General features: G+C 44.8%; 1 protein-coding gene across 11 annotated transcripts in view; it reads left to right on the forward strand.

Annotated features, from left to right (window-relative positions):
- Window positions 1-22815, forward strand: part of masp1 (MBL associated serine protease 1) — a 404010-nt gene that overhangs the window by 195107 nt on the left and 186088 nt on the right. Inside the window, exon 10 of one of the 11 annotated variants that reach the window (XM_059990908.1) lies at window positions 12140-12549. The exons of the other annotated variants lie outside the window; for them this stretch is intronic. Within the exon in view, the coding sequence (XP_059846891.1) occupies window positions 12140-12270 (131 nt within the window). The 3' untranslated portion in view covers window positions 12271-12549. Of the gene's footprint in view, window positions 1-12139; window positions 12550-22815 lie in introns of those variants that run through there. 11 annotated transcript variants of the gene reach the window in all.

A 22815-nucleotide genomic window follows, 5' to 3' on the forward strand; every position in this document is an offset into this window, starting at 1 on the left:
TCCCGCAGGTGTAGTCATCAGGGAGATGATCAAGTTCCATGAATTCCCACATCCTACAGGAGGAGCATTCCTCTGCCATAACTGTCATCCTGCCCCACTGTACAATGGGCAACCAAGACCAAATCAGCAATAACTAAAGGAAAAACCTACCCTTCTTACCTGTTTTTTTGGCCTCAGCCTCTTCTCGTTGAAGCCACTTGAGTAAAAACCCCATGCAAGGAGAAATAGCTCACCGCATTTAGTGGTGATCCGCCTGCCTTCCACTGCCGCTGATGCCTCTGATGTTTCTCGCGCCTGCACACTGTACTGTTTTTAAGAAAAACCCCCATGCAGAGAGAAAGAACTGACTGCATTTGTTGTGCACCCTTTAGAATACTTCTTCCTTTTTCAGATGTATATATTGTTACGAACCCCGTAACCGGGTTACTTACCAGCAAAGATAGAGATGTCCATTGGAGTCTGGTGATACTATTTTTAACAGTATTTATTAGTAAAAATACACAAAAATAATATCAATGCAAATATACAGATAATATACATCATCAATACTAAACCTAAAAGTGCGGGTATAATAATATAAGAAATGAGCTCTATCGTTGTCTAGGGGATAATGAATTGTCCGATGGAAATATAACGTTCGTTGCAGTTCACACAGGCTGCCGCTGTGCTGCAATTGTTGGAGCGAGAGGGAGAGAGATTAGGAGAATGGGAACAGTTACCGCTACGGGTTTTTCCAACCTTCCTTTATGATTTTGGTCCGTCAGTGTCTCATTGGTGTGGCCGTTCAAGTGTGACCTCTCCTTTAGCTAAACCGTTCTTCCGTGATGAGCCCGCCACCCAGGCAAGGGAGGACGCACATGAGCTCCCACTGGCTTTTGCTATAAAACACTGTCCCTGGATCTCTAGCGTTTCTCCTGGTGCGTCTAAAGGGGTATTCCCCAGACCCCTCTTTTATCCTCACTCACGGGGTCTCAGATGTCAGTCAGGTTGGGATGATGCAATCCCTCAACCAGACCACTCTGGTTGTCCCCTGAGGGGTTTCAATGAATAGTACAGTACTCAATACACAATTCCTTCTCCAAGAGACAATAGCAGTAGTCAGTGGTTCCGTTCCGCTTATGTCAGGAGACATTCCAAACCTTGTGTATTCTGTGTGTGTGTCTCTCTCTCATTTCCTGGGTCTCAGACCCGAAATAATAGCGATCTTGCGATTCTCAGAAAGGAGGGGGGGCGGGCATTGGCGATTCAGGACCCTTCCGCCCATCAGATTTGCTCCACATTCGTAACAATATCCTGTGACTTCCGAGTTGCTTACAGAAATTACAGCCATTGCTGCAATGCTGCCCTCCCTGTCAGTGTTCTTTTCCAATCAGTTTTGGCCAATTCTTCTCTCATGCCTCTGTAATTCCCTTTACTCTACTGTAATACTGATATATCTGACTTTAGCTTTTCCTCAAATTTCAGGGTGAATTCGATAATATTATGATCACTTACCCCATGGATCCTTTTACCTTAAACTATCTAATCAATTCCAATTCATTGCACAACCCCCCAATGCAGGCTCAACCATGAGCTGCTCTATAAAGCCATCTCATAGCAACTTTAGAAACTCCCCCTCTTGGGATCCAGCGTAAACCTGATTTTCCCAATCTACCTGCATATTGAAATACCCCACGACTATTGTAACATTACCCTTTTGACATATATTTTCTATCTACTGTTTTAATTTGTAGACCACTTCCTGTTTGGTAGTCTGTATATAACCCCCTTAGGGTCTTTTTACCCTTGCAGTTCCTTAACTCTATGCACAATGATTTAACAGCTTCTGAATCTATGTCACCTTTCTAATGATTTGATTTCTTTTTTTACCAACAGAACCGGGCTTACCTGCCTGTCTTCATGACAGATTGCCTTTGTAAACCAAATGTCTCATCCTCAGCACTATCATTCCAGCCCATCCCCCTGCCAAATTATTTTATACCATCCCGAACAACTCTACCAAATCTGCCCACAAGTATATTGGACTCACTCGTGTTTCAGTGTAACCTGTCCCTTCTGTACAGGTCGTATCTTCCCCAGAGGAGATCCCAGTGATCCATAAATCAGAACCCCTGCCCCCTGCACAAGCTCTTCAGCCTTGCATTCACCTGCCAGATCATTCTGTTCTTACCCTCACTGGCACATGGCACAGGCTGCAATCTATAGATTACTATGCTGGAGGTCCTGTTTTTCAACTTTCTACCTAGCTCCCTAAAACCTCTCTTCAGAACCTCCTCACTTTATCTACCTATGTCATTGGTGCCAATATGCACCAAGTCTCCTGGCTGCTGATTCTTGCCTTTGAGAATACCATGGAGTCAATCTGAGACATCCCTGACCCTGGCACCAGGATGGCAACATACCATCCAGGTGTCTCTATCGTGCCCCACAGAATCTCGACTCTGTTCTTCTAACTATGGAATCTTCTATCAACACTGCAGTCCTCTTCACCCCTCTGCCCTTCTGAGCCACAGCACCAGACTCGGTGCCAGAGACCCGGTCGCTGTGGCAGTCCCCCTCAATAGTATCTAAAGTTGTATATTTATTATTGAGGGGAATGGCTATAGGTATACTCTGCTTTGGCTGTGCATTTCCCTTCCTTCTGGCAGACACACATTTACCTTGGGGAGACTACCTCCTTCCTTGTAGCTCCTATCTATCACCTCCTCATTCTCTTGTATGAGTTGAAGGTCATCAAGCTGCAGCTCAGTGCACCTGGTGCAGATGTGTTTATCCAAGAGAGTGAAGGTCTCCTAGACTTCCTACATCCCACACACAGTACAAAACATTGTCACTGGAGCGATTGTCACTACAACAGCAGTCCACTAGTCACAGGCCTCCAGTCAGAGAGGCAACCATCTATTAGGGCTGTCTGGTTTCTCTCACAAAGCCAATGTCTAATCCAGTTTAGTAGCACGTCTTTAAATTACCTTACAAATACTTTCTGATGTCAGGTTCACCGGCCTATAATTTCCTGGTTTATTTTAGAGCCTTTCTTAAACAGCAGAACAACATTAGCTATCCTCCAATCCTCTGGTAGCTCACCTGTCGGGAAGCGGCCTGGTCGAGGGGTGTGAAAAGTGCTAGTCTTTGGCTCAAGAGATTCTGGCAGTTTTGGCGTTTGGATAGTGCAATCAAGAATTGATTAGCAGTTGATTGGCAATCAAGATTTGAATAGCTCAGACTCAGCAGAAAACAGCTGATTGATTCAATACAAGAAGGCACAGGCAGTGGTGAGAAGAACTATATGTCAAGTGAAAAGGGAAAGTTGGAGGAGTTTTTACAACAAAGTAGGAAGAACAATGCCTGTGGGAGAGGTATGGGGAATGATTAAGAGGATGGATGGAGATAGAAGGGATTGGGAATATCCAGTAATGATATCTGAAGAGGAAACAGCAGTCTCCAGCAGGGATAAGGCTGAGCTCATGGCCAAGTAATTTGTAAAGATACATAGTTCAGAAAATTTGTCTGAAGAAGGGAGAAGGAGAAGGGAAAGAACAATGAGTACCCAGGTGTGTTAAACAGGAGGGAAGAAACAGATGATATAATTGATGATCCATTTACTTTGGCAGAAATGGTGAGAGCAATAAAGAGATCGAGACCAACCTCCCCAGGGAAAGATCTAATATGCTATGTTATGCTAAAAAATCTAGGAGAAGGAGCACTCTTGAAGTTACTGCATTTTATAACAGAGTGTGGGAGGAGGGAAGATTACCTAGTGCATGGAAAGAAGCAGTAGTAATTCCAATAAGGAAACCTGGCAAAGATCCGTCAAAACCCACTAGCTACAGGCCAATAGCACTAACATCAAATATATGTAAGGTAATGGAAAGGATGATAACAGAAAAGATATCGTATGATCTTGAGAAGAGAGGAATGCTGCCAAGTTATCAGGGTGGTTTTAGGAAGGGAAGGAATTTCATGGACTCAGTGATAAGGTTAGAGACTGAAATAAGTAAGGCCCAGGCAAATGAAGAATCAGTAGTTGCAGTGCTTTTTGACATTGAAAAAGCCTATGATATGATGTGGAAGGAAGGATTATTAATTAAACTGCACAAGATGGGGTTTGGGGGAGAGTTTTTAATTGGATTAAAGATTTTTTGTTTGGTAGAAAAATTCAAGTTCGGATTGGATCAGAATGATCAAAACAGTACATAGTGGGAAATGGCACACCTCAGGGTAGTGTGATTAGCCCGTTACTTTTCATCATTATGATCAATGACGTCTTCACAAAGGTACCAGTGGATATAGGTAGGTCACTGTTTGCGGATGATGGGGCCTTGTGGAAAAGAGGCAGAAGCATGGAGCATATAATCAGGAAACTACAAGGAGCAATTGATGAAGTGGTAGAGTGGGATTATGATTGGCGATGTAGATTTTCAGTAGAAAAAACTCAAACTGTATGTTTCACCAGGAAAAGAATTGAGGTAGGGAAGAAGTTAAGGATGTATGGGATTGAATTAGAAAGGGTTGGATCATTTAAATTTCTGAGAGTTATATTTGATTCACGATTAACATGGGCAGACCATATCAGGAAAGTTGAGGAGAAATGTAAAAAAGTAATAAACGTGATGAGATGTTTGACTGGTAGGGAATGGGGAGCAAGTTATTTAACATTGAAGAGAATGTATGTGGGTTTAGTAAGATCTGTGTTGGATTATGGAAGTATAGCATATAGATCAGCAGCTAGGTCTCTTATAAGGAAACTGGATGTGATTCAGGCTCAGGTTTTGAGAGTGTGCAGTGGGGCTTTTAAAACATCACCAGTATCAGCCCTGAAGGTAAAAATGGGAGTAATGCCTTTGGAATTAAGAAGGATACAATTGATGGCAAACTACTGGGCTAATTTGCAGGGACACAATGACTCTCACCCTGCTAAAGGAGTGTTGCAGGAGTCCTAGGAAAATGGGAGGTTTCAGAGGGAAAACTTTAGTCGGATAGGGAATGATATTGCTAGAGAATGTGGGGTGTTTGATCTAAGGATAAGTCCTTTAGTAGTTTATCTGGTTGTAGCTCCATGGAAGCTTGTATGGCCTGACGTAGACTGGCATTTGTTAGAGGTAAAAAGGAAAGGAAAATATAATACTGATTTGGTAAGTGCATTTAACTGTCATGTGATGGAAAAGTATAGTAATTATACTTGGGTCTATACAGATGGTGCTAAGGAACCCGAAACAGGAGTGACAGGGTTTGGGGTGGCTATACCAGCAAAAGCAATTGCAATCAGCAGAAGAACATCTGATAAGTTAGTGGTGCATACAGTGGAGATGATGGCAGTGTTGGTTGCGTTGCGTTGGGTGGAGAAAGCTAGACTAGTCAAAGCATTGATATGCTCAGATTCATCTTCAGTTCTAGCAAGTTTAAGGTCTTCTCACTCAAACAGCCGGCAAGATGTACTTCATGAAGTCCTTCAGTCAGTCACAAGAGTTGCAAATCAGGGAGGTCAGGTTAAATTTCTATGGGTTCCAGCTCATGTAGGGGTGAAGGGGAATGAAAGGGTGGATGAGTTGGCAAAGAGGGTATTAAAGAAAGAAAATACAGAAATGCACTTTAGTATCAGTAAAGCAGAGGTTAAGTGTGTAATCTGGGTAAAAATCAACCAAATGTGGCAAGAAAGATGGGACAGTGAGGGAAAAGGGAAGCATTTATATCAAATACAAAAAAGTGTTGCAAGTACTAGGGTAGGTAGTAGATACAGAAGAGAGGAAATTGTGTGGATTTTGTTAAGGCTGGGGCACTGTGCACTAAACCAAACATTGAAATTGATAGGGAAACACCAGACAGGACTGTGTGAGGAATGTCAGGAAGAGGAGTCAGTAGAACATGTAGTTCTGAGTTGCAGGAAGTATGGGATACAGAGAGAGGTGATGAAAATTAATCTAAGGGAATTGGGGGTGCAGGAATTCACATTAAAGGGGTTGCTGGGCATGGGTGAGAGAATACAGGTTAGGATATTTTTAACTTTCTTAAGGGGTACAGGGGAGGGAGGGAGGGAGGGAGGGAGGAAGTGGGCAGTTGAGGTCAGGTGACCAAGCAGCTTGCAAAGCTCAAGCAAATAAAAAGAGGGAGAGCTCTAGCAGAGAGGCCTGGTTGAGGAAAGTTCCTGGTGTGAAAAGTGCTAGTCTTTGGCTCGAGAGTCTTCACTGAGGAGGCTACGCCACAATTGGAGAGGGTGAAGACATGACTGCTAAGCTGATTCAGTGTGTTATGTGCATGGTGTGGGAGGTCAGGGACACTGATGGTGCCACTGGCTGCTGCAGCTGTGGAAAGTGTGTCCAGATTCCGCTTCTGAAGGAGCATGTTGTAGCACTGAGGAAAGAACTAGATGACCTCAGGCTCATCCACGAAAACGAGAGTTTTCTGGACAGGACCTACAGTAAGGTCGTTACACCGAGGATACTGGAAGAGAGGAAGGAGGCGATGATGAGAAAGGAAAGGATGCTTGAAGTACAGGAGACCCCAGTGGATGTACCTCTTGTAAACAGGTTCACCCTCTTGGAAGCTGTCAGGACAGAAGCTACTGCCAGTCTGAGAGGCGGACAGGTCTGCGAGCCAAAAATTGGTGCAGAAGCAGAGCCGAGGAGTCAGACATCAGGAAGAGCCGTGGTAGCAGGGGACTCCATAGTAAGAGGTACGGAAAGGGATTTCTGCGGCAACAGGCGTGATTTAAGGATGGTGTGTTGCTTCCCTGGTGCGAAGATCCAGAACATCACGGACCGATTGCAGGGAATCCTCAAGGGTGAAGGTGAACAGCTGGAAGTGGTAGCGCATGTCGGCACAAATGACATCGGGAAGAAGAGGAAGGACATTCTGCAGCGGGACTTCAGAGAACTCGGAAGAAGGCTGAAAAGCAGGACTTCCACAGTGGTTATCTCTGGTTTGCTTCCAGTTCCTCATGCTGGAGAGGGCAGGAACAGGGAGATAATGGATCTGACTGTGTGGCTGAGGAACTGGTGCAGGAAGCAAGGATTTACATTCTTGGACCACTAGGGTATGTTTTGGGGTAAGGATAAATTGTACAAAAGGGATGGGTTGCACCTTAATAGGCGGGGGACCAGCATTCTGGCAGACAGGTTTGCCACTGCAAAACAGATGCATTTAAACTAAGTAGTGGGGGGAGGGGATGAACTGGAAATATAAAGATGGAGTTAAAGGGAAAGTGAAAATAAGAGAAGTTAAAAAGGACAACAGAATCAATGGAGCAGAAAGCTCAAGAAGAGATCATACAGTGTGGCCAAGTGAAATAGGAATTGATTTGAAAGGTGAGGGGAGTAACAAATTAAAAGTATTATATATGAATGCACGAAGTATAAGGAATAAAGTAGATAAGCTTGAGGCTCAGTTGAAAATTAGCAAGTACGATGTTATGGGAATAACAGAGACATGGCTTCAAGCAGACAGGACTTGGGAAATGAATATTCAAAGATATAAAAGGACAGACTGACTGGCAGAGGGGGTGGGGTGGCTGTGTTGGTGAGGAATGATATTCAGTCCCTTGCAAGGGGGGACATAGAATCAGGAGATGTAGAGTCAGTATGGATAGAACTGAGAAATTCTAAGGGTAGAAAGACCCTAATGGGAGTTATCTACAGGCCCCCAAACAGTAGTCTGGATGTAGGGTGTAAGTTGAATGAAGAGTTAAAATTGGCATGTCGCAAAGGTAATGATACAGTTGTCATGGAGGATTTCAACATGCAGGTTGACTGGGAGAATCAGAATGGTACTGGACCCCAAGAAAGGGAGTTTGTGGAGTGCCTCCGAGACGGATTCTTAGAACAGCTTGTACTGGAGCCTACCAGGGAGAAGGCATTTCTAGTTTTAGTGTTGTGCAATGAACCGGATTTGATCAGGGACCTCGAGGTAAAGGAACCATGAGGAGGTAGTGACCATAATATGATATGTTTTAACCTACAATTTGAGAAGGAGAAGGGAAAATCGGATGTGTCAGTATTACAGTTGAACAAGGGGAACTATGGAGCTATGAGGGAGGAGCTGGCCAAAGTTCAATGGAACAATACCCTAGCAGGGAAGACAGTGGAACAACAATGGCAGGTATTTCTGGGAATAATGCAGAAGGTGCAGGTCATGCTTGACTAATCTTCTGGAGTTTTTGAGGATGTAACTATGAAAATGGACAAGGGAGAGCCAGTGGATGAAGTGTACCTGGACTTTCAGAAAGCTTTTGATAAAGTCCCACATAGGAGAATAGTGGACAAAATTAGGGCACATGGTATTGGGGGCAGAGTACTGACATGGATTGAAAATTGGCTGGCTGACAGGAAACGGAGTAGCGATTAAAGGGTCCCTTTCGGAATGGCAGGCTGTGACCAGTGGGGTACCTCAAGGCTCAGTGCTGGGACCGCAGCTATTTACAATATACATTAATGATTTAGGTGAAGGGATTAAAAGTAACATTAGCAAATTTGCCGATACAAAGCTGGGTGGCAGTGTGAAATGTCAGGAGGATGTTATGAGAATGTAGGATGACTTGGACAGGCTAAATGAGTGGGCAAATGTATGGCAGATGCAGTTTAATGTAGATAAATGTGAGGTTATCCACTTTGATGACAAGAACAGGAAGGCAGATTACTATCTGAATGGTGTCAAGTTAGGAAAAGGGGAAGTACAATGAGATCTAGGTGTTCTTGTACATCAGTCAATGAAAGTAAGCATGCAGGTACAGCAGGCAGTGAAGAAAGCAAATGGCATCCTGGCCTTTATAACAAGAGGAATTGAGTATAGGAGTAAAGAGGTCCTTCTGCAGCTGTACAGGGCCCTGGTGAGACCCCACCTGGAGTACTGCGTGCAGTTTTTGGTCTCCAAATTTGAGGAAGGACATTCTTGCTATTGAGGGAATGCAGCGTAGGCTCACAAGGTTAATTCCTGGAATGGCAGGACTGTCATATGTTGAAAGATTGAAGCGACTGGGCTTGTATACACTGGAATTTAGAAGGATGAGAGGGGACCTGATTGAGATATATAAGATTATTAAGGGATTGGACACGCTGGAGGCAAGAAGCATGTTCCCGCTGATGGGTGAGTCCAGAACTAGAGGCCACAGTTTAAGAATAAGGGGTAGACCATTTAGAACGGAGATGCGGAAAAACTTTTTCACCCAGAGAGTGGTGGATATGTGGAATGTTCTGCCCCAGAAGGCAGTGGAGGCCAAGTCTCTGGATGCTTTCAAGAGAGTTAGATAGAGCTCTTATAGATAGTGGGGTCAAGGGATATGGGGAGAGGGCAGGAATGGGGTACTGATTGTGTATGATCAGCCATGATCACAGTGAATGGTCGTGCTGGCTAGAAGGGCCAAATGGCCCACACCTGCACCTACTGTCTATTGTCACTAAGGATGATTTCAGTATCTGTACTGGGCCTCCTGCAATTTCTGCACTTGCCTCCCACAGGTTCTGAGGGAACACCTTGTCAGGCCCTGGGGATTTATCCATCCTAATTTGCCTCAAGACAGTAAACACCTCCTCCATTTTAATCTCCATAGGGTCCATGACCTCAGCAATGCTTTGACTCGCTTCTATAGATTCTGTGTTCGTCTCCTGAGTAAATGCAGATGCAAAGAATCCATTTAAGATCTCCCTCATCTGTTTTGGCTCTATCCATGGATTACCATTTTAATGTTCCAGAGGACTAGTTTTGCAGTCCTTTTACTCTTAATATATGTGTAGAATCACTTGGGATTCTCTATCACTTTGTCTGCTAGGGCAGCCTAATGCTTTCAACATGTATGAGAAGTTTAGATAGGTAAATGGATGGTCAGGGTATGGACGGCTATGGTCCAGGTATAGATCGATGGGACTAGGCAGTTTAAATGGCTCAGCACAAACAAAATGGGCCAAAGTGCCTGTTTCTATGCTGTATTTCTCTAAAACAATTTATAATGAACAATTAGTGTACTAACCGGTACATCTTAGGACTGTTGGATGAACTCAGCAGGTCAGGCAGGAAAAGAGTACAGATGACATTTTGGGCTGAAACCCTTCTGCAGGTCTGGCAAAAAAATGCTGAGGAGTAGCTTTAAAAGGTGGAGGAGGGAAGAGAGAAACACGGTTATGAGTGAAACCTGAAGAGGGAAGGATGAAGTAAAGATCTAGGGAGTTGATTGGTGTAAGAGATACAGGGCTGAAGAAGGCAGAGTCTGACAGAAGGCCATGGAAGAAAGAAAAGGGTGGGGGAGCACCAGAGGGAGGTGATGTATGGGCAAGGAAATAAGGCAAGAGAGGAAAAAGGGGATAGGGAATGGTGAAGGGGGGAGGGATTACCAAAAGTTCAAGACATCGATGTTCATGACATCAGGTTGGAGGAGAATATAAGGTGTTGTTCCTCCAACCTGAGTGTGGCCTCATCACAACAATGGAGGAGGCCATGAATAGACATATTGTAATGGGAATAGGAATTGGAATTAAAATGGGTGGCCTCTGGGAGATCCCACTTCTGGTGGCATAGGTTCTTGATGAAACGGTCTCCCAATCTACATCAAGTCTCACCGATATACACACTGGAAACACCAGACACAGTATATGACTCACAGGTGAAGTGTCTCCTCACTTGAAAGGATTGTTTCAGGCGCTGAATGATAGTGAGGGAGGAGGCATTGGGACAGCTGTAGTATTTATTCCACTTGCAAGGATAATGCCAGGAAGAAGATCGGTAGGAAGGGACAAATGAACAAGGGCATGGTGTGGGGAGCGATCCCTGTGGAAAGCAGAAAGTGGGGAGCAGGGAAAGATATGCTTGGTTGTGGGATGCTGTTGGAGATGGCAGAAGTTGTGGAGAATTATGAGCTGGATGCGGAGGCTGGTAGGGTCCCTTCCAGGTGAGGTGACCTGTGAGTGTTGAGGTCATAAACAATATCCGGTGCTCCCTCTATGCCCTCCTATATATTGGCAAGACCTGACGTAGATTGGGAGATCATTGTGCCAAGCAGCTATGCTCTGTATGCCAAAAAATATAGGATCTCCCAGTGACCACCAATTTTAATTCCAATTCCCATTCCCATTCCGATATGTCTATCCACGGCCCCCTCCACTGCACTGTGGTGTTGAGGTCACACGCAGGTTGGAGGAACAACACATCATATTCTGTCTGAGTAGTCTCCAGCCTGATGGCATGAACATTGATTTCTCAAACTTCCAGTTATGCCCCTCTCTCCTTCACTGTTCCCCATTCCTTTCCCTCTCTCTTTATCTCCTTTGCCTGCCCATCACTTTCCTCTGGTGCTCTTTTTTTTCTGGTGATCTATACTTTATTAGGAGCTTGAAGCGATTTGGCATGTCAACAAATACACTCAAAAACTTCTAAATTGTACCGTGGAGAGCATTCTGACAGGCTGCATCACTGTCTGGTATGGAGGCTGTACTGCACAGGACTGAAAGAAGCTGCAGAAGGTTGTAAATCTAGTCAGCTGCATCTTGGGTACTAGCCTACAAAGTACCCAGGGCAACTTTAGGAAGCGGTGTCTCAGAAAGGCAGCGTCCATTATTAAAGACCTCCAGCACCCAGGGCATTCCCTTTTCTTACTGTTACCATCCGGTAGGAGGTACAGAAGCCTGAAGGCACACACTCAGCGATTCAGGAACAGCTTCTTCCCCTCTGCCATCTGATTCCTGAATGGACTTCGAAGTTTTGGAAACTACCTCACTTTTTTAATAGGCAGTATTTCTGTTTTTGCTCTTTTAAAAAAATATATATTCAACAGATGTAATTGATTTACTTGTTTATTTATTATTATGTTTTATTTTATTTATTAATTATTTTTTCTCTCTGCTGGATTATGTATTGCATTGAACTGCTGCTGCTAAGTTAACAGATTTCACATCACGTGCCAGTGATAATAAACCTGATTCTGATTCCTCCCCTCTTTACTTTCTTCCTGTCCTCTTCTATCAGACTCCCCCTTCTCCAGCCCTGTAGCTCTTTCACCAATCAGCTTCCTAGCTCTTTGCACCCTCCCCCTTCAGGTTTCACCTATCACTTTGTATTTTTTCTCCCCTCCCCCTGCCTTTTAAATCTATTCCTCAGCTTTTTTTCTCCAGTCCTGCCGAAGGGTCTTGGCCTGAAACGTTGACTATACTCTTTTCCGTAGATGCTGCCTGGCCTGCTGACTTCCTCCAGCACTTTTTGTGTGTTGGTTGGATTTCCAACATCTGCAGATTTTCTCTCGCTGTGTCAAGATTGTTGCTACTTGTCAATAAAATATCATTGTGCCCTCTGTAAAACAGTCTGTGAATGTTGCATAAAAGAATCGATCTACGCTAGAGTAGGTACAGAGGAGATTCTCGAGGATGTAGCCTCTGATAAGACTATTAGACCATATGACGTAGGAGCAGACTTAGGTAATTCATCCCATTGAGTCTGGTCCACAATTGAATCATGGCTGATTTATTATCCCTCTCAACCCCCTTCTCTGACTCCTGCCCATGACCATTAACACCCTGACTAATCAAGAACCTATCAACCACTGTTTTAAATATATCCAATGATTTGGTCTCCAAAGCAGTCCGTGGCAATGAATTCCACAGATTCATCAATTCCTCTGGCTAAAGAAATTCCTCCTAATCTTTGTTCTAAATAGATGTCCCTCTATTTTGAGGTTGAGCTGTCTGATCCTAGACACCCCCACTATTCTAAACATCCTCAACACATCAATTCTGTCTAGAGAAAGCAGCTGATTGGGCATTCAAGGTCAGGGGACCAAGCAGTTTGAGAAGCTCAAACAAATAAATAGGGGGTTACCTCAAGCGGAGCGGCCTGTGGAAAGTGGCCAGTGAGTGAGTGGGCCGGTGAAGGAGTGGAGATTTGAGGCTTTGACTCAAGAGGCTTCGATGAGAAGAGGCGACGGACGAGCTTCACTCCAAGTGAGGTAAGGCCAGGTAAGTTCCTTTCAAAGGAGAAAGTTTCAAAAGTTGAGGCAAGTATTGGGTAGATCATGGCAGCTGAGATCGGCCGTGGTTTGTTCATCCTGCAGCATGTGGGAAATCAGGGATACTTCCAGTGTCCCTGACGACTGTGTGCAGGACGCGTGTCCAACTGCAGCTTCTGGCAGACCTCATTGAGCATCTGGAGCTGTGATTGGATTCATACTGGAGCATATGCAATGCTGAGAAAGTCGTGAATAGCACGTTCAGTGAGTTGGCCACACCACAGGTAAAGGCTACACAGGCAGAAAGGGAAGGGGTGGCCACTAGACAGCGTAGCAGTAGGCAGGTAGTGCAGGAGTCCTCTGAGGTCATCTCCCTCCTAAACGGACATACTGTTTTGGATACAGTTGGGGGAGATGTCTCATCAGGGGAAGACAGCAGCATCCGGGTTTATGCACCATGGGTGGCTCTGCGGCACAGGAGGGAAGGAAAAGGAGTGGGAGAGCTGTAGTGATAGGGGATTCGATTGTAAGGGGAATAGATAGGCATTTCTGCGGCCACAAACAAGACTCCAGGATGGTATGTTGCCCCCCGGGTGCAAGGGTCAAGGATGTCTCTGAGCGGCTGCAGGACATTCTGGAGTAGGAGGGTGGACAGCCAGTGGTCGTGGTGTACATAGGTACCAACGATATAGGTAAAAAATGGGATGAGGTCCTACAAGGTGAATTTAGGGAGTTAGGAGATAAATTAAAAAGTAGGACCACAAAGGTAATAATCTCTGGATTACTACCAGTGCCACGTGCTAGTCAGAGTAGAAATAGGAGGATATTTCAGTTGAATACGTGGCTTAAAAAATGGTGCAAGGGGAAGGGATTCAAATTTCTGGGGCATTGGAACCAGTTCTGGGGGAGGTGGGACTGGTACAAACAGGACGGTCTGCACCTGGGCTGGACTGGAACCAGTGTCCTAAGGGGAGCGTTTGCTACTGCTGTTCAGGAGGATTTAAACTAATGTGGCAGGGGGAGGGGAACAAGTGCAGAGAGACAGAAGGGTGTAAAATGAGGGTAGAAGCAAAAAGTAGTAAGGTGAAAAGTAAAAGTGGCAGGCAGGCAAATCCAGGGCAAAAAGCAAAATGAGCCACTTTTCAACATAATTGTATAAGGGCTAAGAGTGTTGTAAAAACAAGCCTGAAGGCTTTGTGTGTCAATGCGAGGAGCATTCGTAACAAGGTGGATGAATTGAATGTGAAGATAGTTATTAATGAATATGATATAGTTGGGATCACAGAGACATGGCTCCAGGGTGACCAAGGATGGGAGCTCAACATCCAGGGATATTCAATATTCAGGAGGGATAGACAGGAAAGAAAAGGAGGTGGGGTAGCATTGCTGGTTAGAGAGGAGATTAATGCAATAGAAAGGAAGGACATTAGTCTGGAGGATGTGGAATCAATATGGGTAGAGCTGCATTACACTAAGGGGCAGAAAATGCTGGAGGGAGTTGTGTACAGGCCACCTAACAGGAAATTAGAAATGCGTGCAATAAAGGAACAGTAGTTATAATGGGTGACTTCAATCTACACATAGATTGGGTGAACCAAATTGGTAAGGGTGCTGAGGAAGGGGATTTCTTGGAATGTATGCGGGATGGTTTTCTGAACCAACATGTCGAGGAACCAACTAGAGAGCAGGCCATTTTAGATTGGGTATTGAGCAATGGGGAAGGGTTAGTTAGTAATCTTGTTGTGCGAGGTCCCTTGGGTAAGAGTGACCATAGTATGGTGGAATTCTTCATTAAGATGGAGAGTGACATAGTTAATTCAGAAACAAAGGTTCTGAACTCAAAGAAGGGTAACTTTGAAGGTATGAGATGTGAATTAGCTAAGATAGACTGGCAAATGATACTTAAAGGGTTGACGGTGGATATCCAATGGCAAGTATTTAAAGATCGCATGGATGAACTACAACAATTGTTCATCCCAGTTTGGCAAAAGAATAAACCAGGGAAGGTAGTCCAAAGAAGGAACATATAAATTAGCAAAAAAAAGCGGCACACCTGAGGACTGGGAGAAATTCAGAGACCAGCAGAGGAGGATAAAAGGCTTAATTGGGAAAGGGAAAAAAGATTGAGAGAAAGCTGGCAAGGAACATAAAAACTGACTCAAAACTTTTATAGATACGTGAAAAGAAAAAGATTGGTCAAGACAAATGTAGGTCCTTTACAGTCAGAAACAGGTGAATTGATCATAGGGAACAAAGACATGGCAGACCAATTGAATAACTACATTGGTTCTGTCTTCACTAAGGAGGACATAAATAATCTTCTGGAAATAGTAAGGGACTGAGGGTCTAGTGAGATGAAGGAACTGAGGGAAATACATGTTAGTAAGGAAGTGGTGTTAGATAAATTGAAGGGATTAAAGGCAGATAAATCCCCAGGGCCAGATGGTCTGCATCCCAGAGTGCTTAAGGAAGTAGCCCAAGAAATAGTGGATGCATTAGTGATAATTTTTCAAAACTCCTTCGATTCTGGATTAGTTCCTGAAGATTGGAGGGTGGCTAATGTAATCCCACTTTTTAAAAAAGGAGGGAGAGAGAAACCGGGGAATTATAGACCTGTTAGTCTGACATCGGTGGTGGGGAAAATGCTAGAGTCGGTTACCAAAGATGTGATAACAGCACATTTGGAAAAACGTGAAATCATCGGACAAAGTCGGCATGGATTTATGAAAGGAAAATCATGTCTGACGAATCTTATAGAATTTTTTGAAGATGTAACTAGTAGAGTGGATAGGGGAGAGCCAGTGGATGTGGTATATTTAGATTTTCAAAAGGCTTTTGACAAGGTCCCACACAGGAGATTAGTGTGCAAACTTAAAGCACACGGTATTGGGGGTACGGTATTGATGTGGATAGAGAATTGGTTGGCAGACAAAAAGCAAAGAGTGGGGGTAAACGGGACCTTTTCAGAATGGCAGGCAGTGACTAGTGGGGTACCGCAAGGCTCAGTGCTGGGACCCCAGCTGTTTACAATATATATTAATGATTTAGACGAGGGAATTAAATGCAGCATCTCCAAGTTTGCAGATGACACGAAGCTGGGCGGCAGTGTTAGCTGTGAGGAGGATGCTAAGAGGAAGCAGGGTGACTTGGATAGGTTAGGTGAGTGGGCAAATTCATGGCAGAATCAATTTAATGTGGATAAATGTGAGGTTATCCACTTTGGTTGCAAGAACAGGAAAACAGATTATTATCTGAATGGTGGCCGATTAGGAAAAGGGGAGACGCAGCGAGACCTGGGTGTCATTGTACACCAGTCATTGAAGGTGGGCATGCAGGTACAGCAGGCGGTGAAAAAGGCAAATGGTATGTTGGCATTCCTAGCAAAAGGATTTGAGTACAGGAGCAGGGAGGTTCTGCTGCAGTTGTACAAGGTCGTGGTGAGAATATTGTGTGCAGTTTTAGTCCCCTAATCTGAGGAAAGACATTCTTGCCATAGAGGGAATACAGAGAAGGTTCACCAGATTGATTCCTGGGATGGCAGGACTTACATATGAAGAAAGACTGGATTGACTAGGCTTGTACTTACTGGAATTTAGAAGATTGAGTGGGGGATCTTATTGAAAAGTATAAAATTGTAAAGGGATTGGACAGGCTAGATGCAGGAAGATTCCTTCCGATGTTAGGGAAGTCCAGAATGAGGGGCACTGTAGCGTTCTCTTTCGGGTGTAAGTGAATGCTGAATTAAACACACTCCCCGCCTGACCTTCGTAAGGTCACAACGAACAGAGTACAAAACTTAGTTTCTTAATCAGTCATTAGGTAGAAGTAGAATAACTTCTGTAACTGGCCTTTGGTAAATTTTCACATCGCCTTTGTCGGTGGTCTTCAATTCGATCTTCCTGACATGTCCATCCCCACTAGGGTACGTAGCAGTGATTCTGGCCATTGGCCAGCTGTTGCGGGCGATTTGCTTGTCCCTGAGCAGTCTCCAACGAGACCAGAATCGATTTGCCAGAGCTTGGACTTGTCTCCATTGCTTTATGTACAAATCCTTGTCTGAGAAGTCTCCTGGTGGAGGGGGAGCTCCTGCCTTCTGCGTAAGGAGCGTTGATGGCGAAAGTATGAAGGGGTTTTCTGAGTCAGAAGACACAGGTAGGAGTGGTCGTGTGTTTATAATGGCTGTGACCTCTGCCATTAGGGTGCACAGTACTTCGTGGGTCAATCGGGTGCGTTGCTGCATCTCAGGTTTCCTTTTCCGGGTTTTTTGTAAGGACGTGAACCGCTTGCCTGCCTGCTCTTTGTTATTTGGTGAGCGTTGGCGTGGTTCTCTGAAAGGCAATGGGGCGACCCCATTCTTTGCTTCATCTCTGAAGACCTTGGTGTCCTTTGTTTTTAAGGAAATGGCATCTTGAGCTGATTGAGCAAGTTTATTACCATGCTCGGTTTGAACGAAAACTGACTGACCCAGCGTCTCGTCAGTTACTTTACGCTTGTTAACGTCTTGTTGTGCTTCCTTAATGCACGGGACACTTGTGCAGGGTTGAAAAATTGAATGGCGGCCACTCACTAGCACAGGCATGGGCAAACTACGGCCCGCGGGCCATATGCGGCCCATTAAGCTTTTTAATCCGGCCCGCAGAACTTGATGAAATTATATTAATAAACCTTGTTAACGTTTTCTCCCCGCAATTCTGGCGTTTTCCCAATAGATGACGCACTCTATATACATTGATCTTTGTTGAGGTGCAGCGTATTACTCCACATTTGCGCTTTACTTTGTGACCTTGTGGCGACCCATTTCCTGGCACATCCGAACCGGCTCACAATTAGCCAGCGTTCCGGCTAAGAGAGATCGCCTGTGGGGATTTGCGAGCACAGAGCTCCGCATACCGCCGCGCTCTCCCTGCTTTGTCATTGTGCGGGTCGTTGTTGAGTTTTGGCACAGGGGACAATTGAATAAGAAGGAGCAGGACAAGTAGACCTGCATCTCCTACCGTTTTTGAAATAAAGACAGTCAGGAGGAGAGTGATGATGATAATATCTTGAAGGGTAACAGAATTTTCAGTGCTTTAAAATAATAACTGTTACTATTAAAAAAAGCTGTATTTTATTCATTTAATTTTCAGTGTTTTAAAAGTCATTTCAATAAATAGCTAAATACCATGGGACTTCAAAGACAGATATTTTGTTGTAATGCATTTGTTCATTTTCAATTGAAATTAAAACACATGTTTTCTACATATCCCATGATATTTTATTTTCTCTTATGAGGTGTATTACCAAAACACTCCGTCCATCTGCTCCTGGTCCGGCCCCCCTGTCAAATTTTAGAACCCTTTGTGGCCCTCAAGTCAAAATGTTTGCCCACCCCTGCTCTAGCACATTGGCCTTGAGTGTGTTAACCGTCGGTTTGTGTACATTGCCAGGGCACACCCCTCCTATCACCACCCAGCCTAGATCCAGGCGTTGCGCAAAGGGGGCGTCGTGTGGTCCATTGACCTGCTGCCTAACCTTGTGCACCCGGAGAACGTCTCTCCCTAATAGCAGGAGTATCTCCGCTTTTGGGTCCAGTTCTGGGATGTGTTTTGCGATCTGGTGGAGATGTGGCTGGTGTAGCACCGCACTTGGTGTCAGGATCTCAGTGCGGTTATTCATGATTTCATTGCACTCTAAGAGCGGAGGGAGACAGATGACGACTTTACCATCCAGGGGCTCGATCTGGACGCCTTCTGCCTTCCTTCCTTGGGTTTCCATGTTGCCTGAGCAAGTTCTGAGGTAGTATGGGAACTGCTCACTCTCAATGTTGAACAATTTAAAGAACTCTGGACTGACTAGTGAGCGATTGCTCTGAACATCCAGAATCGCATAGGCTTTGATGGCCTTGTCTTTGGCTCCTTTAGGGTACACCTTAGTGAGGCAGATCTTGGAACAAGAACGGCTTGACTGACCTTGACCGCAAACTCCTGTGTACAGTTCGAGCTGACAACTGTTGTCCTGGAGTGGGCCTCTCCCTCCCCGCTGTCCTGTTGTGGGGGTGAAGGAGCGTTGTTGGTTTGCGGTGACAGGCCAGGATGCATGGCCCCGACGTGATCAGTGCTATCACATTCCGGACACTTCACGGCGATCATACACTCTCTGGTGAGGTGAGAGGTTGAGGAACAGCATTTAAAACATATTCTTTTCTCCTTGAGAAGGGCCGTCCTCTCTTCAAGGGGTTTTTCCCTAAACATTCTGCATCCTTTAGGGGGTGAGGTTTGTTATGCAATGGACAATACTTGCTAGGGTCGTTATCAATTGTAAGGGCTTCAGTCTTGAGCACTGAGACGGGTTTATCAATGTTGAAAACATTCGAAGAGGATCTACCTGGCTTGGCGTAAATCGTACTGCTTCCTGGACCCGCGAGGCTAGGGTCGTTTCGCTTCTTCGCCTCCCTGCACACAAACCTAGTGAGGAGCTTAAAGGGAGGAAATCGATCATTGTGGTCTTCCTTGTATTCTAAAGCAACGGTCAACCACCTGTCCTGCAGCCCAAATGGAAGTTTGTCCACGACTTGTCTAATCCCGGATGGAGTATCTAGGTATACTAGACCAGCTGAGTAGCCATCTTCTTTGGCACCTTGGATCTCCATGAGTAAATCTCCGAATTCTCTTAACTTGATGTGATCTGTGGCTGACACCTTAGGAAAGTTTTCCAGACGTCGATATAGCGCCGCTTCAATAATTTCGGGGGCCCCATAGCCCTCCCGAAGTCTCTCCCACGCTTTGCTTAAGGCTAGCTCGGGTTTGTTGATGTACACTGAACGTATGCATCTCACCTGTTCGCGTGATTCTTTCCCCAGCCATTTCGCCATAAGGTCCAACTCTTGGGTTGCTCTGAGCTGGACTCTGTCGATAGCGTTGGTGAATGTGGGGTATCATGCACAGTAATTTTCAGGTTTATCGTCAAACCGGTACAGTCCCAAAGTGACGAGATCCCGTCGTGCTAAATACTGCATCGTGGGATCAACTGTAAGCGGCATGCGGGCTAGGGAAATACATTGGCGCGTATTTGACTGAGGGCGTACATTTCTTATGGAATTCGCTGTCCTGAATTCGACCTCTGCATCTCTTCTCTCCAAATCTTGTAAGTTTGGTGTCGAGAAGTATTGGTTGTCGGCTCTTTCATTCTCGACTTCATCACGGAGCCGCGAGGGTAAATTGTCTTCCTCGTGTGGATGTGATGCAATCGTGCCTCCCTGAGGTTCCTCATGGCATGGGATGTTGTCGAATACATATGGAGGGGAAGTACAAGCCTGCCTGTCTATTTGAGATCGGACATAGTCGATTGTGCGTTCCAATCTGGTCCTTTCTGAAGTAGATCTTACTTCGGCTGGATCATGCATTTCTTCAGCTTCTTCTATGTACTCTGTTTCCACCTTGGCAGCTTCTTCTTCTCTTTCTAGCCGCAGCACTTGCAACTTTGTCGATATCTTTGCCATTTCCAACTGGGTTTCGGCTTCTCTGGCGGCCGCTTCCATTTCTCTGGCGGCCTTTTCCTTCTGGATTCTGGCTTCTCTGGCAGCCTGTTCCATTTTCAGATCTGCTTCTTGTCTGGCGTAGCGCAGTCGCACCCTGGCGGCTTCTGCCTTGGCCCTTGCATGGGTGGACTTACTTGATGTCGCTCTACTGCCCTTGTCGCTGGGCGGCATCGACTTGATGCTGGATCGAGATAACATTGCAGCACTTGAAACACCTGATAATGCCGCTTTTTCACTGTAGCGTTCTCCTTCGGGTGTAAGTGAACGCCGAATTAAACGTCGAGATAAACCACAGTCAATGAGAACCAGGTTGCAGTAAGATTAACCATTTACTGTTCACTCTTCACATTAACATATGGTGAAAACTGTTGATAAAACAATACAAGATTGATACAGTATTTGTTCCTTTCTTAATATCACATTTCCATTGTAAATACTTGTAAAAGTGACTATAACTACATTACATTAAGGTGCCGTATACAGGCAGAGTTTACCTACGCCATTGACTACTTTAAATACACTTCAATGCAAACTATCCGCAACTCTTTAACTAACGAAAACATAAACATTATCGACCGTCGTTACTTTTAACAGGATCGGCGTTAACATTTTAATTCAACATATCGATTATCTATTAACTTACAGCGTTGCTCTCACTGTGATTTCTAATGCTTGCAAAACAACTTCTGCTCGGTTCTGCCTCGTGGTGAGCCCCCACCCTTGTGTTGATCTCAAACCGGTATTTTCCCACAAGATGCGGCAAAACCGGATGTGACGTCATCGCATGCCGATATATTTTACATGCAATGAATATACTTTAAACACTTCTAATTCTAACTAGAAAATACTAACAAATGAATTACTAAGCGAAAATATTATAAACTAAATAACTGTCATAAAGACAACACAGGCACAGTTTAAGGATAAAGAGGAAGCCTTTTAGGACCGAGATGAGGAAAAACCTCTTCACACAGAGAGTGGTGAATCTGTGGAATTCTCTGCCACAGGAAACAGTTGAGGCCAGTTCATTGGCTATATTTAAGAGGAAGTTAGATATGGCCCTTATGGCTAAAGGGATCAAGGGGTATGGAGAGAAAGCAGGTACAGGGTTCTGAGTTGGATGATCAGCCATGATCATGCTGAATGGCAGTGCAGGCTCGAAGGGCCGAATGACCTACTCCTGCACCTATTTTCTATGTTTCCGTATCTAGGCCTTTCAATATTCGATAAGTTTTAAAAAGACCATAAGAAATAGGAGCAGAATTAGGCCTTTCAGCCTGTTGAGTCTGTTCTGACATTCCATCATGGCTGATCCCAGATCCCACTCAACCTCATACATCTGTCTTCTTGCCCTTTGATGCCCTGACCAATCAGGAAACTATCAACTTCCAGCTTAAGTATACCCACGGACTTGGCCTCCACCACAGTCTGTGGCAGAATATTCAGCAGAGTTACTACTCTCTGGCTAAAAATCTTCCTCCTTACCTCTGTTTTAAAGGTTTGCACCTCAATTCTGAGGCTGTGCCCTCTAGTTCTGGATACCCCCACCATAGGAAATATTCTCTCCATATCCACCCTTTCAATATTCAGTAGGTTTCAATGAGATCCACCCTCATTCTTCTAAATTCCATTGAGTACAGCCCCAAAGCTGCCAAACCCTCCTCGTATGTTAACCCCGTCATACCCAGAATCACCCTCGTGAACCTCCTCTGGACTCTCTCCAATGACAATATATCTTTTTTGAGATATGGGGCCCAAAACTGTTGACAATAATCCAAGTGCAGCCTGACCAGTGTCTTATAAAGGCTCAACATAATCTCAAACAACAGCACACTCAAAAACACAGCAGGCCAGGCAGCATCTATAGGGAGAAGCGCTGTCGATGTTTCGGGCCGAGACCCTTCGTCAGGACTAACCGAAAGGAAAGATAGTGAGAGATTTGAAAGTAGTGGGGGGAGGGGGAAATGCGAAATGATAGTAGAAGACCGGAGGGGGTGGGATGAAGCTAGCTCTTATCATACATTTCCCAGCACTGCATTCCATCTGCCATTTTTTTTGCCCATTCTTCAAATTTGCCTAAATCCTGCTGCAATCACATTGCTTCCTCAGCACAACCTACCCCTCCACCTATCTTCGTATCACCTGTAAACTTTGCCATAAAGCCAATGATTCCATTATCTAAATCACTGAAAGACATGAAAAGTTGTGGTCCCAATACTGACCCCCTGAAGTTTACCACAGCCAACCAGAAAAGGCCCCTTTTATTCCCACTCACTGCCTCCTGCTTGTTAGCCATTCCACTATCCATGCCTGTATCTTTCCTATAAAGTCATTAGATTTTGTCTTTAAGCAGCCTCATGTGCGGCACCTTATCAAATGCCTT

This window comes from Hypanus sabinus, chromosome 2 (assembly GCF_030144855.1).
Source record: "Hypanus sabinus isolate sHypSab1 chromosome 2, sHypSab1.hap1, whole genome shotgun sequence".
In the NCBI taxonomy this organism is placed as follows: domain Eukaryota; kingdom Metazoa; phylum Chordata; class Chondrichthyes; order Myliobatiformes; family Dasyatidae; genus Hypanus; species Hypanus sabinus.